Source organism: Camelus dromedarius, chromosome 9, assembly GCF_036321535.1.
Source record: "Camelus dromedarius isolate mCamDro1 chromosome 9, mCamDro1.pat, whole genome shotgun sequence".
Classification (NCBI taxonomy): domain Eukaryota; kingdom Metazoa; phylum Chordata; class Mammalia; order Artiodactyla; family Camelidae; genus Camelus; species Camelus dromedarius.
In genome coordinates, this window is record NC_087444.1 from 29,365,069 (window position 1) to 29,380,648 (window position 15,580).

The window sequence follows — 15,580 nt, forward strand, 5'->3', positions numbered from 1 at the left end:
AGAGGTGATTGAAGGAGTGGGCATAGAGGCATTGACTCTTAAATCTGAGTAGTGGGCAAGAGTGAGAAGGCAGAGGGAGGTGGGCTGAGTGGTGATGGGAGGGCAATCAGGAATCCTGAATGGAGTCTATTCACAGACCCCAGGAGGGACCCCAAGTACGCCAGTCTAAGACAGCTGGACCAGGGGAAGATCACTCCAGCAATCTTATCAAAACCTCATGCTACTCTCAGATAAGAAACCAACTAGAAACCGGCAAAAGACTTGAATTATATTTAATCATCTTCTTTAAGGGCTGGAGGAATGCTGCCCCATCTTAGGTCTTTCACCGGAAAGCTGGCACCAGGAAGGGTGTTGTTCAATTAACAAGGATGCCAGCACTTTCATTTACTAATTGATATGTTCCATGTTAATTAAAATCATCATAGTTAATTACTCATCTCACTGTGTGCAACACCAGCTGAATAAGCTGCAGGACGTGACGAAGGCAAACTTAAACACGAGGTGATTCAAGGGAAACGTACATTTAACCTTCCATTGTTGCCTCTGCCTCCAGGAAGGGAGCCTCGTCTTGGAGTCAGTGGGTGTAGCAGGAAGAGTACAGGCTTTGAAGTTCATACGTGTGGGTTTGGATGTTGGCTCTGCCGTTTGTGAACTGTGTGACCCTGGGTGAATGTTTAATTTCTCTGACTCTCAAATTTTTTCATCTAAACATGGGAATAATAATAGTACCTACTGCAGGGGTTTGGTGAAGGGTTAAATAAAATAATCAAAGTGAAGGGCCAGGTATATAATAGGAGCTTAATGAACATCAGCCCCCCCACCCCCACCTGGATATTATTCACCTGGTAGCGTCTCCTTATCCATCAAGGCTCAGCCCAGCTAGCACGTCCTCCAAGGTGGCTTCCCTGAGTCCCAAATCTTGTCCCTCTGCTCCGTGTTTGTGTATTTATTCCTATCCTATGACTGTATTTGAATCTTCCATTTACTTGGGTGCCCAACGGGTGCACACATCCCATCAGGAAGCAATTGTGGGTTTTTTTAAAGATTGAAATGAAAATAGTATTTTTCTTGTATATTGTATATTTTCAAACGGCTACCGAGTTAGTAGGACATGAATACTTACTACATTGTTTGCATGTAACAACGTAACAAACAAAATTATTAGGTGTCTCTTTTGGCCTAGACGTACTGTGAAAAAATTCCTGAGAGGCCAAGGGTACTCACTGTGAACCAAGATAATTCAGGAACTTCTGGTATGGGAAAATAGTGATATTCAGAACTAGAGAAATAACAATGCTTATTATTATTGTTATAATATGATGTGACCATTGTAATAATGCCATGATTACTAGCTAGCAGGTAATTAGCCCTTACTGTTTCCCAGGCACTGTCCTGAGCATTTGGGTGTGCTTTAAGAGGTATGTGTTCTAGCTCTTTAATTCCATCAACAGCCCTAAAATAAAGTTCATCTCTCCCACATTACAGAAGAGGTAACTGAGGCCTAGAGAGAATGAGTTACTTGCTGAAGGTCACTGAATGGGCTGATGCTGGAGCTAGGATTCACCTCTAGGTATCCTGACTCCAGACTCAGGGCTCTTAACCACCTGCTTACCAAGGCCGCAGATGCAAAGAAGGGGACAGAGTCGAGTTGCCTAGAAGGCAGAATCCACAGAATTTACAGACTTCTAGGGCCTGGAGGCAGTCGATATTTGGGGATGTTTATCCAGCTCACTTTCTTCAGAAAGGCTCCCACCCAGGGGTTATAGGGAGACACATGTATTGGTGGCCCCAACTCTGATCCTTGCCCTTGAAAATGTCTGCAGGTTTTTGGAAACCTGCTGGGTGACTCAGGTGAGGCCAAATGGAGCTTCCTTTAAGGAATTATGGATGGAAGAACTTTGTTTCTGTTGCTTTTCTATGTCAGTATCAATCAACTCAATAAGACGGTTATTGTCATACTAATAACAGGTTGCAAAAGTGAAGGCTCACATCCTCTTGCTTTTGAGGTAGCTGGCTGGGGTCGGTCCCCATTGCTATGTTTCTTGAGGCTGTTTTTTTTCAGTGGTTTTGCAGATTCTGTGAGATCAGTATTCTGCCAATAACTTCTTTCATTCGACCCAGATACGCTAGACTTCTGTCCCTTTTAACCGGAAGATATTTAACTAGAACCCCGAACACAGATGCACCTAAAATACACCACCAAAAAAACAGGGTGGAGGCAATACATCCATCACTAGCTATTCAGCCTCTTAAATTGGGCGGCCATGGGTGTCACTTAGATTGCAGACTTCAGCTGGGCCACCACTTCTTAGAAACTAGGCAGTTCTGGGGAGTTCGCAGAAATAAAGTTTGGGAAGGTAGCTTTCCACACTGCCAGAGAGGTCAACAATCTACCTGGCAGTTACACCGCTGTCAGATTGTAAATACACATTTGCAAACGCCTCTATAATTGTTCAGAAACAGTTCAGGCCTGTTCACGCAGGGCTAGTTACAGAATGTTAGTGGGGAAGCTCACCCAACACCTGCTTTCGTGGTCGGTGCCAGATTTGCACCATTTCAACATCTATGGGTATAAAGCAGCAGATCGAATATTTTCCTCTGCCAACTCTCAGGAAATACAAACTCCGCAGAAATGGACAGTTGTGTGGCTGGCTGATGGGTTTAGTGTGGGCATCATATTTTCAGCTATATGAAATACAGTCTTATTAAAAATGGTCTGGCTTCTTAAGAATCTAATAATACTCATCACACAATTGAGGTTAGGTGACTTTCTTCATGACCCTCCCTGACCTGGGGCAGGATGGCTAATGCCATAATTAAACAAAGAAATCCCTGCTAGCCATAGACAATATGTAGACAAGTGGGTGTGGCTGTGTGCCAATACAACTTTATTTACAAAGATTTAAAAAAGATATCCCTGCTAACTCTAAAGCATGATATATGGAGATGCCCTTGTAAAAGTGGTAGATTTCAAGGCGTGCGGTTCAGAACGTTTGTCTCTTTGACTTTTGATTTGAGGATCATGCTTGAAATCAGTGTTTTTCTGCTGTCGTACTGAGACAGGTAACATTCTCTCTCCTGACTGTAGGCATATGGGCCTCTCATATTCCTTCCTTTCAGCTACCCTGGATGATGACTGTCAAACTCCACCAACACCCAACGTCATCTTGCACATGTCCCAGGACCTATATGATAAATGTCAGACCATCCTAAATTCTAACTGCTGGCGACCTCTCACATTTGGGTGAATATCTGTCTATTTTCAAGTGTTCTGATATATGGTCGAGGTTACAGCTCTGCTCTAAAAAAGCAACCCCAAATTACAGTGGCAGCTCTGCCTTCCCCTCTCAGCCTCCATCCATCCACCTTCCCTAAATAATCCCTCCTTACTGTGCAGCAGTCAGCTCAAGTATTGCCTGGTTCACCCGTACGGGGAGAATCCTCTTCTCAGCGCAGTCTTAATTCCAATCAACTCTCTCCTAATGTTTGCAGGGTACAGAGCAGGAATACAAATGGAAGCCCACTTGTTATCTACCCAGATATTTTCAGTATCCATCATGTGTATTTTGTTTGTTTGTTTTTATTGAAGTGTAGTCGGTTTGCAGTGTTGTATCAATTTCTGGCGTACAGCAATAGTGATTCAGTTATATATGTATTCCTTTTCATGTTCTTTTTCATTACGGGCTGTTGCAGGGTATTGAGTATTGTTTACTGTGCTGTGCAGTGGATCTTGTTATCTGTTTTATATATAATAGTTAGTATAGTTGATTTACAATGTTGCATTAATTTCTGGTGTACAGCAAAGTGATTCAGTTATACATATACATATATATTCTTTTTCAACTCCAGACAACCTTGTTTTTTATCTATGTTGTATACTGTAGTTTGAATCTGCTAGTCCCAAACTCCTAATTTGTCCCTCTCCCCTTTCCCCTTTTAGCTACCCAAATATTTAAAAGTTATAAGTCAAACTGACAAACTGTTAAGTAAAATAGATTCTGTCCTCTTGCAAAAAATGAAAAATAAAAAATTACAGAGGCAGCAATGACAGAATTTTGTTCTGCTTTCATGGAACAGCCTCAGGTGAAATTCCTAGGATCGTGGGTTGCTTTCCTCCAGAGGGTCACTTGGAGATCCCAGCTCTCATCATCTTTTGGTCCTGCTATTCCTGCAGGAATTGTCTTCATCTGTATAGTCTAGGCTGGGTTGCAGATAAATCATGGAAAGGGAAAGAGAATCCAGGGAAGCTGGTTTCTCTCTTACACTGGAGATGACCTGCAGGGATGGCTTTCACTCACACCCCATTGGCCTAAATTAAGTTTCAGGGCTACATGTAACTGTAAGGGAACTTCGGTGATGCTGTTTCTACCTGGGGAGGTTCCAGGCTCAGTTTCAACTTTCCTGCCATCAAAGAAAAGGAGGAGAGACTTTGATGGCTGGTCAGAAGATTTTGTCACAGGTAACAGACCAGAAGAGATATTACCTCTTACAGATAAGATAAATGCCACAAGGTCACAGAGTCAACAAATATTTATTAAGTGCCTGCTTTGTGTCTGTTCCTTTTCCTTACATGTATGAGAAAAATATTGTTAACAAATTTTGCGTAACATTCTGCAACACGATCAATACATTTTTCCACTTTGGAAAGACTTTTGCTTTTTCAGATAATACAGGGCAACTAGGAAAAAGACAAGGTTTTTACCTTCCTATTGCTGGAAAAATACTCTGCACCTGTCAAATTCCACCAGCCGGCATGATTGCTGTTCTGTGGCTAAGCACACACAAACACTTCTTAAAGAGTTGTTTGGATGTTGGTCTCATAAATCATAACTTACTTGTTGCACATTTATGAAGCTGCAGGAAGGACTTTTCAGAGGATGAGGTCAGATTGTTGAGATCAAATTCAACCTCAAAGGCGGGTTTTTTCCCCAAAATAATTAAGGCCACAAACAAGGCACATCTTGCAGTTAATCCCCGGATATGATAAGTCACACCATCTTCAGGGTTTGTGTACTGAAAGCAATGAATAATCACATCCCGGCCAAAACGTGTCAGGTGATTCTGATGGTAGACGCGGGGATGCAGGAAATATTCCAGAGGCACCAGGAACACATTCTTAACTTCATCAGGATTAGGCTTGGCCTGGAAGTTGTGGTCTATAAATCCTACAACCGGCGTTACTACTGTATCGATCTGAAAGCAGAAAACAAAATCCACAAATCGAGAAGTGAAGAGATGCTGTTTCTGATGCTAAAATTGTGCCCCTTCTATGTAAGCTGAGACGACAGGCCAAAGCAGTCAGTTACAGAAGGTGGGTAGGGAACGAGGAAAAACGTGCTTGGAAAATGCTATCTTTTCGCAAACGGAAACTGATACCTTATTTTGGAATGGTGATTTGGTAATATCATAAAACTGTGGTCCCTTTGACCTAGCAATCGCATTTGCCTGAGTATATCTGTATGATAAATTCCTACCAGTGAGGAAAGATACAAGACTAGAGCATGATTTCCAGCAGCCCTAAACTCTAAAGTTGTCCCTCCTCAGTTGGTGGTGGATCAATGATGACTATAGCCATATAAGAGGGTACCATGCAGCCCTTAAAAAGACTGTGATGGACACCTCTCCTTATCAGTAGACACAGGTACGTACCATCACATCAACAGAAAAGTCACATAATGGTCATTGTGGCATATTCCCACTTACGGGAAATTATATACATATCTATATAAATAATTATACATGAACTATTTTCCATAACATATATGTACATAGGTTGGGGGAGCATTTCTATTTACAACCACTGCTGCTCACAAATGAATCTAGGGTGCTGTTAGGTGAAAGATTCTGCTGGGAATCGTGATGGGGAAGCCTGGGGTTTACTGTAGGAGCTAAGAGCTGCATGACCTAAAGTGAGAAGAATCTAGACTTCCTGGGAGGACTCCCAGGGGAAAAGCCAAGGATCCACTGTGAGGCTGGGATACTACAGGAAGATACACAGGCCTGGGGAAAGTTCTGAGGAGGGACAGCTGAATCATGCTTAAGAACAGTGATGGCTCAGACTATTAACCTAATTAATGATGAAAGTCAACCTGTGGACCAGGAGTAGAGGATGGGAGCATAGACTTTTGATATCCTCGGGGTGAGAAATCTGGGTCATGAGTTGCCTGAGGCGGGGGCTTCATCCCAGCAGCACCCATCACTATGCTTGGCCCTCAGTGAACGCTCAGCCTGCTGTATCTTATCCCCATCGTGGGCAGGACTCAGTCGCTCCTGGGGACCTTGGAAATGGAGTTCCTCTCACTCTCGGAACTTTTAACCATGATGCGTTTTGTCAAGAGAGTTCTAAATAAATCCCTAAAATGTGCCGGGGGATTTGCAGACATCAAACTGAAAAGGGCTCCAATTAGGAAACACAGTTGAAGAGGAAGTAATTGACACATCTGGTCCTAATCCCATGTTACTTTCCTCTCTGCCTGGTTTCTTTCTCACTGAGGATGTACTGATTGAGTGGCTAGTAGCTTCTTCCAAACTAAATCTCCTTTGAGTGGTGACTTTTCTATTTTTAAAATGGGCCCAATTAAGACCTATGTCAGCATCATTGATCTTCACAAAGGATGATCTAATCCACTGGTTTCCTAATTTTCAGGCATCAGTGGAATTCTTCCTTTGAAGTAAAAATTTACCCGAAAGTCTAACATTATTTACTATATAAGAAAAATGTATACCTACCTCTGATACGTGATGAGTCAACTTCACCTCTGTGGTAGCCTCCCCTCAAACCCATAACCCTAGCTTAACCAGGAGAAAATATCAGATAAATCCAAACTGAGGAGCATCCTACAAAATCCCTGACCAGCACACCTCAGAATATCAAGGTCATGAGAATAATGGAAGTCTAAAAAATGTCACGGATCAGAGCATAAGGAGACTTGACAACCAAACACAATGGGGTGTCCTGGATCAGATCCAGGACAGAAAGGAGGAGGTTCGCAGAAAAACTAGTAAAAGACAGTAAAATGTGACGTTTAGATAACAGTAATGCACTAACATTCGCTTCTTAGTTATCACCAATGGACCTAACAACGGGGGAACCCAAGTGCGGGTCCGTGAGAACTTTCTGCAGTATGTCTGCAACTTTTCTGTAAATCTGTAACTATCCTAAAATTAGAAGTTTGCATGAAAAATGTTACACCAATAAAATACTTCTGTTATCCAACTTCAAATTTACAATATTTACTCCTCCTAAAGTCAGTTAGTACAACAGTGTAGTTGTAGTCAGCTCCTGCGAAGTAAAATCTGGCTAGAGCAGCCCCAGAATTCACTTTGTGGTGATGTTTGTTTGCTTGATGTGCCATCAGGGAAGTCCTGCTTCACACAGAAATGCAGTTACAGGTAGTCTTTCTTTTTAAACAGCTTCCCTAGTGATCTCAGGATACAACTCAATCATGGTGACGTGGAGAAGCTTGGTCCCACAGTGTGTGTGAAAATGAGTATCTTTAGGGCAAAAGTGATATACTGGTGGCCTCTAAGGAGCTAAAATTTGGTATGTGGCATGCCTAAGTACGTGTTATTTTTTCAATAGAATTCTCAAAAGAAATGCATACTGGAACAAAATAAACGTGAACAGAGTGTTCATGAAAGAATTAAGGCATCTACGGGGTTCCACAGCACCCAGTTTGAAAACCACTACAAAAAATTAACAAAAGAAACAAAGATAACGAAAAGAAAGAAAGGAAAGCCAGCAAGCAAGAAAGAAAGGCAACCACTGATGGAGTTCAGCCCTTGCATATCTGGGTGGGGAAGGGATGGGAAGGGAGGCTTGCCCCAGGCCTCCTAGCTCACAAGGGGCAAGGTCCACACGTGAGTCAGTCTCTTCACTCTGTGGACAGCACTCTTGGGGGACATATTTGGCCAAACATGGAATCCTGAAGCCAGTGTATCCACTGCGAGCTCAAGAGAGTCTAAGAAACCCAGTTTCCAAGCCTTACATCAAACAGCAGTGGCGCCAGGCAGCAGACGACCTCCACCTGATGAGGACACAGTCCCACTTCCTCTTGGGCCTCCCGGAGGGCTGTGGCCACGTCATCTATGTCCGTAGATTCGCGCTTGCCTCCAGGAAAGCAGACTTCTCCAGGTGACCTTCTCAGCTGGATGCGGAAAGAACAGAGCTGCAACGTGTGATTCCAATTCTGGGACCATCCATTCATTCAACACGTATTTACTGCATTTCTGTTTTTGGCCAGAGACCAGGCCCACACTCGTGGTAATGAGTGGGGAACAAGACCGAAAAGAAGAGGGTGTTTTTTGGACTTGGATCCTTTAAAGAAATGAATTTTGAGGGGGAGGGTATAGCTCAGTGATAGAGTGCACACTTAGCATGCACAAGGTCCTAGATTCAATCCTCAGTACCTCTGTTAAATTACAAAATAATAATAAATAAATAAACCTAACTACCCCCCCAAAAACAAACAAAATATATATAAATATAAATGAACTTTGAGAACTACCCTCACTTAGGATTTTTCTCCCAAAGATACCATACACACAGATTTATCTCAGCAGGGGAATTAAAAGCTAAAAGCTAATGAAAAGGTGATGTTATCACTAGATAACCTTTATAGAGTGCTTACATGAATTTCTTTTCACTGGGTCCGCACAACAGTTCTGTAAAGGACTACTTTTTAAAGTCTCTTTCTCATTGAGGTAAAATTCACATAACATGAAATGAACCATTTTAGAGTGAACCAATCAGTGGCACTGAACACATTCACAATGTTGTACTACCACTATTTCGTTCCAGAACATTTTCCTCACCCCCAGCAGAGATGCTGCACCCATTAAGCCGGTGATCCCCATTCCTTTCTCCTCTCTGCCCTGACTCCCTGTGTCTGTGGATTTACATATCCTGGATATTTCATAGAAATGGAGTCATACAATAAGTGACCCTTTGTGTCTGGCTTCCTTCACGTAGCATGATGTTTTCGGGGTTCTTCTGTGTTGTATTATGTATCAGCATGTAATCATTTTTATGACTGAGTAGTATTCTGCTGTGTGTATCCATCACCATTTGTTATCCATCTGACCACGGATGGATATATAAGCCGCTAATGTACTGTTAACATTTCCACTTTTCGATAAAGGAACCAAAGCTCAGAGAGGTTCAATAAGCTGGTTAACACAAGGGGAAGAAGTAAAGCTGTAATTTCCGCCAGTATTTAATTCTAGACCCTGTGCTTGTAATCAGCACATCATACGTTTATTAAGCACTGACTAAAACACCGCACATATGCTCAGTGGAGCCCTTGGCATTGACCTATGCCGGCAGCTCCGTTATCTTTGCACTTGTCTGTGAAGAACAGGAGCCTCTCTTGTCCCTGCATTGCCCTTTCTGTCAGTATCCTTGATTCTGCGCCCTGAATGTGTCTCCGTTTGTAGCATCCCTGATATTTTTCCCTTTCTTATCTCTGTCTTATAATGACTCCTCTCCTGTCTTGGGCAGGACTGGAGGAGCACCAGCCTTCCACTCTTCTCTCCTCTGCGGGACCAAACTTAGCAAGTGAGATCCATTTCTTTTACCCTGACCCCCAACCCCAACCAATGCTTGCCACGCCATCCTCTCTCTGCTGAGTTGTCAAGGAGACCTCAGGCTCAGCAGGAGACCCGGGTCTGCCTCTTCTCAGTTGTGTACAAGGGGTCATGGGGTAATACCAGTGTGCACCTCTCAGGGACATGGATCTGGTCACATGAACTGATGGCCAAAGTGCACGGCTCAGTGCCCGGCCCACATTAGATATTTATCAGTGAGGACTTGTAAGGTCAGTTCTTAATATTTAGAAGCTAAATCAAGAGGTCAAGGTAGCATTTTTAGCACCGGGGCAATATATCTGTATAAGAATAAATGAGATGCTGTTGTAAATTTTGTAGTGTTTTATAGTTTAAAGTCCCATTTGGGGAAGTTTTATAGGAGAAGAAGGAAAACTTTCTGAAGTTCATCTCTGCTAATAAATTAGTAACACTGCAGAGTTGCTACAATATATAGAAACCTCACACATCTTTATGTCAACTCGAGTTACGAGAGTAGGTTGATGGATGTGCAGCTACTGTCTTGACCACTCATCACCCAAATGCATAAGAAACAAACCTCCTGTTACATCACCTTTGAAAAAGTACTCGACCGTGTCAGGACGTTTAGCAGCCAGGCCTTAGTGACAGAAGGCACTACAGAGAATCACCAGGCTTCACAAATGCATAGACCTGGCTTACTGATGATTTCAAATGTATTTTGAAAGCTTTTCAAAAAGATCTCCTATTCCAATTAACAGGGACGAAAGATCATTTTGGATGAATGAGAATCTCTGCTCTTAAGAAAATGATGTGCTGTTTTGGAGAAAACAGACACATTCATTAAAAATGATTATTCACAAACTGTGAGCACCAGAAGGGCCTAAGTATAGAAGTTTTCAACCTCTTTTATTTTTATTTTTTTGTAAATAGCATAAAACGGTTATTACATAAAACCTTATGGAATTCTATGCAGAAGCAAATAAGGTTGTCGCGTTTCCTAAGACTCCGATCTATGTTTTGTTCTTGAATTTCCTCTTGCTGATTTCAAGCCTTTGAGAGCTGGGAGCAGAGGTCGGGGGAGAGGGGAAGAAAGAAAGCAGAACAGCTGATTCCGGAAAGCCACTAGGTGGAGGGAGGTCTGCAGGGTCTGAAGGTCTGTGCCGCAGTGTGTGGGGCTTGGGAGGGGGGTGCTTGCTGTCTCTCTGCTGGGCACCAGGGCTCCAGGGCTCTGAGCTGAGTGCCCCTGGGTGAGGTGGGGCCAGACAAGGAGAATTGAAAAATACACTTGATAGCCAGTATCCTGGAGCACTGACTGCGTGCAAGCGGCAGTGCCAGACACTTCACAGACATCCTTTACCCTCATACCAACCCTCACACAAGGCACTGTTTTCAGTTCCATTCAAGGAAGGAGAAAACTGAGACTCTGAGAGATGAACTCTGTGCCAGGGTCCAGAGCTCACAGGAGAGGCCACACTCGAGTGGGAGGGATGGATGACAAGCGCCTCCCTCCCCACTGACTGGAAGGAAATCTACAAGTCCTGCTGTGTGACTCTCGGGAGGGACAGGGCTCCAGCAATGCCTGGGAGAATTTCTTGCCCCCACAGCCAAATAGGGCCTCGAGTCAGATTTAATTAGATTTAATTTTTTTTAAACAAAATGTGACCTTCGCACCTCAGAATTTATGGTGTAAGATGATTCTCACATAGTAATCAACAGGCAAAGCTACTCTGAGTGGAACAGAGACCCATTTTGGTGCTATCTAGGTTTTCTACATTATATTCATCTGATCATTTAAAAAATATGTATTTAAATGCTTCTTTTGTGCTTTTTGACAGAGCTGGGAAGAGACCCTGGCCCCCAGGTTCCCAGTGAAGTATCTCCCCTGGAACCTGGACTTTCATCACCTAATGTTTTTATGTTTTGTTGCCAGTCCCGGACCACAAAGAATCCATACGTGTCTAATCCCAGATCCACAAAATTCTGATTGATTCCTCAGCTTTCCCTCCCTTAACCCTGCCCAAGGGATACTTCTTGTTATTCTGCTTGTAAAGCCAAGTTATTGCGGACCATGTTCTCTTTTGTACTAGGATAACGTTTAAATTACTGCTTGCCCAACTTTTCCTCAGAAGTACCCCCAATAGCAAGGAGAGTGACGGTACCCAGGGGAACTCCATTCCAGCCCAACATGTCTTTAAAGTGCAACAATATATCTTAAAACCTCAGGCCATGTCTGCTAAGACTTACTGAATCCTTGCCAGTGCCAGGGCTGTTTCAGGTGCTTTACATTTGTTCCTCTGTGACATCTCCACAGCAGCCTTATGATGCAGGTACTAATATCTTGTCCTCATTTTGCAAGTGAAGAGATGCAGCACAGAGAGGGTAAGTAACTAGGACGAAGTCACACAGCTGCAAGGACAGACTCTGCATTCAAACATGGGCAGCCAGCTTAGGGCCCAGGCTGTTAACTTCAGTGGTTTAGAATTTTCACATGATACCTGGGATGGGGTTAGTCTAAAACAGTGGCTTGCTGTAGGGGCAATTTTACCTGCCCCATCTCTGCCAAGACAGTAAACAATGTCTAGAGACATCTGTGGTTATCAAGAAAGTGTGTGTGTGTGTGCACATGTGTGCGCTACTGGCAACTAGTGGGTCGAGGCCAGGGATGATGTTAAACATCCTATAATGCACAGAGCAACTCCCACAACCAAGAATTCTCCAGCCCAAATGCCAGTGGCACCAAGGTTAAGAAACCTTGGCCGAAAAGTATTTTAAATTACTTGCTAGCCAAGTGACTTACTTTACTTTCCAAAATTTCTCCAAAAAAGCCATGTTATCCTGTGGTTTCTTGTCCCCCTCGAACATCACAATTTACAAAGTCCCATGTGAGAATCTGTAACCTCAGAATATGCGCCAGTGACATTTCATGGGGTTTTCTGATGTCCTAATGCATTAATGGCAGGAGTCTTTCTGTCACCTACCTTCTCTGATCGGAGGGTGAACAAGAGGTAGAGTTTTCCTTCTTTAGCCAACAATGGTAAAAGGATGGAACATTTTTTAGACGACAAGTGAGAATACTTGGTCCCCACATCATGCTTTTTTAAGCGGGCCTTAGTGTCAGTTAGCAAATTGTCTCTAAAATGGAAAAAAAACAGTTGAGTCACCAGAGTTAGGATAAAAAGCTCCTAATCCCAAAGATGTTTCTGCTTTTTGTATGTCCTGGCATTTACTATTTTTGAGTCTTGGTGCGCTTTCTAATAATATGGTGGGAATAATAATACCCAAATCACGTGACTAGTGGCAAGCTAAAATAAGGCCAAAAACTGCTAAGAACACAGTTCAGTACCTGAGTTTCTTTAAAACCTTAATTAATTTTAAATGATGGGAAAATATTCTTTCAACAGTGCAATAGTTAAATGTTGAAATCAATGATAATATTCAGGAAGACAAGTTTGCTAAACAAGTCACTGTAAAGTTAGACCATCGTAAGGTTAAAGACTTTCTCTTAGCCTGGCCCTATGTCACATTACCAAACCCTTGTCTTCAAATCCCTTATCACAGTGGTTCCCAAACTTAAGCAGCAAATAGAATCACCCAGAGGGCTTGTTCTAACCCAGACTGCTGGGTCCACCTTTGACTTAGTAAAATGCAAGTATTTAGACTTACAACCATAAATGGTGCCCTGAATCCATAACTGTGGGTTTGTTTAGGTCCCTCTGACAGGTGTATTTTATTGTTGGTTTGTGAGGTGGGTTAAATAGTGTTGACCCCCCCCCCCAAATTCATGTCCACCTAACACCTGAGAATGTGACTTTATTTGGAAATAGGATCATTGCAGATGCAATTAGTGAGGGATTTGAGATGAAATCATTCTGGATTTAGGGTGGGCCCTAAATCCAGTGACTAGTGTCCTTATAAGAAAAGGAGAAGACAGAGAGAGACACAGATACAGGTTCTGCCAAGAACACTAGAAGCCACCAGAAGCTGCAAGAGGCAAGGAGGGCTCCTCCCCTCGAGACTTCATAGGAAGGGTGGCCCTGCTGACTCCTTAATTTTGAACGTCTAGACTTTGAACTGTGGGAGAACTCATCTCTGTTGCTAAGCCATCAGTTTGGGGTACTTTATTATCACCCTAGAAGGAAGCTCTAGAAACTTAAGAATTTGATTTTAACTTTTCTATGGTTAAGGTACTTCTGCATCATGGGCAAGGTCAGGTGTTTAAGTTAGCCAGAACTGGTTTCCAAGTGGTAGGGATGACCTCTGTAAGCCCCCTTTCCTCATCTGTGACATGTTGAAGATACTTGTGAGGCTTACATGACATGGTTCATATTCTGTGGCTGACACTCAGACAGTGCCCAGCGAATTACCATTACATGTTATCATAAATGTCTCGGTTATTAGATACGCAGTTGTCTGCCAAAGACGTTTGTGACTTTTTGCCTCTTTCTACAAGGCAGGTTGCTCAATTATGTGGTTGGGTAACAGCAGTGGTTTTCAAAAACGACTGGCCTAAGACTCACAGAATGCTGGCACTGGAGGGGACTCCAGAGAAAATCCCATGCGCACAGGCCCGCATCAGGAAAAAGAAACTGGCCCTACACAGAGTGCGAGGGACTATTTAACAGTGTGGCTTTTAAGAGGCACCGAGAACTGACTACAGGGACCAGCAGAAGCAAAAGTCTGCAAAACGTGTCTGTCCATATCAGGGGCTGGTCCTTGGAGTAATCACCATAAAAACACCAGCAGTAGCAGCCACCCCATAGGCATGGGTTCATCCCTCCATATTTTTTCTCACTGACTCCTCACAACAGCCCGGCCAGGTGAGAACACGGCCAGGCTCAGAGAGGTTACGTAACTGAGAGACCCAAGTCCACGACTGGAAGTAATCCAGGGCTGCCTGGTGCGAGCTCACGGTCTCTGAGGTCGGACTGAGGACAGGGAGGGAAGCCGGCTCCGCAGTAGAAACGCTTCGCCTTTGGGGAAGAGGTATGCACCCATCAGGCCAAACTCGTCTCTGTCTTTGCGGGAGAAGGTGCAAAGGCCTTAGGACCCTGCGAGCGGCCGAGGAGGTGAGTGTCCCGAGCGCTGGCTCGGAGGGTGGGCAGGCGGGCTCCGCGAAAACGGTCCCAGCCAATGCCCTGGGCACCCACGGCCCGTGATCTGGTCAGCCTCGCCGTGATCAAGGCCGGGCCAGGCCGGGCTTGGGGTGCCAGGGTCGGGGAGGCTTTACCTGACTGGCTCCTGGGGAGGACAGGGTGGCGACATCTTCCACAGCAAAGTTTGTTTCCGGCCACCGACCCCTCCCAGGGGCTTGGCCGGACGGGCATGCGCAGAGCAGCTCTGGGCCGGCTGCGCGGGGAGAGGCGGGGCCTAAGGACAAAGGCAAGGCAGGACCTGTGGCGGGGCGAGATATGAGGGCGGGGCTGGCGAGGCTTAAGGCCACGCCTTCCAGGTCCCGCAAAGCAGCTCACTTCCTCAACTGCAAAAGGCAAATGAGGCATTCGCAAGTTGATGGTTAAAAAAGGGACGAAAAGGTGAAAACGCAGTGCTGCTGAGTTGAGAGGATTCTGACACGGGCACTCAATGTTGCTAGGAGGTCAGATTGGTTTAACTTTTATGAAAAGCAGTCAACACATTTTATCAAGCGCCAACTTTGTGTGGAATGCAGAGCCCACAGGGCGCGAAAAGACAACGCAGGGGTTACAGTCAAATGGGAGAAAGAGATATGAATCAAGAAATTACCTAGATATAGCAGAAGCCCTTAGTCCCTGAAGAGCATATGAGGGCGAAACGTGACCGAATCAGATCAGAGAAGGCTTAACGAGAGAGAATGGGAACGGAGCTGACCTCGAAAGCCGCTGTTCTCCCAAGTGTGGTCCTCGGACCAGCCGCAACTGCACCACCTGGGTGCTGTTAAAAATGCCGATTCTTGGGTACCACGCCTGAGCTACTGGATCAGAAACCGGGGGTAGGGTCCAGCGATCTGTGCTGTAAGGGGATTCTGATGCTCTGAGAGAGA

General features: G+C 44.2%; 1 protein-coding gene across 1 annotated transcript; it reads right to left on the minus strand.

Moving 5' to 3' along the window:
* Nucleotides 1-4,512: 4,512 nt before the first annotated feature.
* NUDT7 (nudix hydrolase 7) lies at nt 4,513-14,920 on the minus strand. Its single transcript, XM_010983370.3, has 4 exons — nt 14,792-14,920; nt 12,543-12,696; nt 7,989-8,147; nt 4,513-5,193 (listed from the first exon to the last, which is right to left on the minus strand). Exons 1-4 carry the CDS (start codon nt 14,824-14,826, stop codon nt 4,825-4,827), a joined length of 717 nt encoding a protein of 238 aa, XP_010981672.1. The 5' UTR covers nt 14,827-14,920; the 3' UTR covers nt 4,513-4,824.
* Between the last annotated feature and the right edge of the window lie 660 nt (nt 14,921-15,580).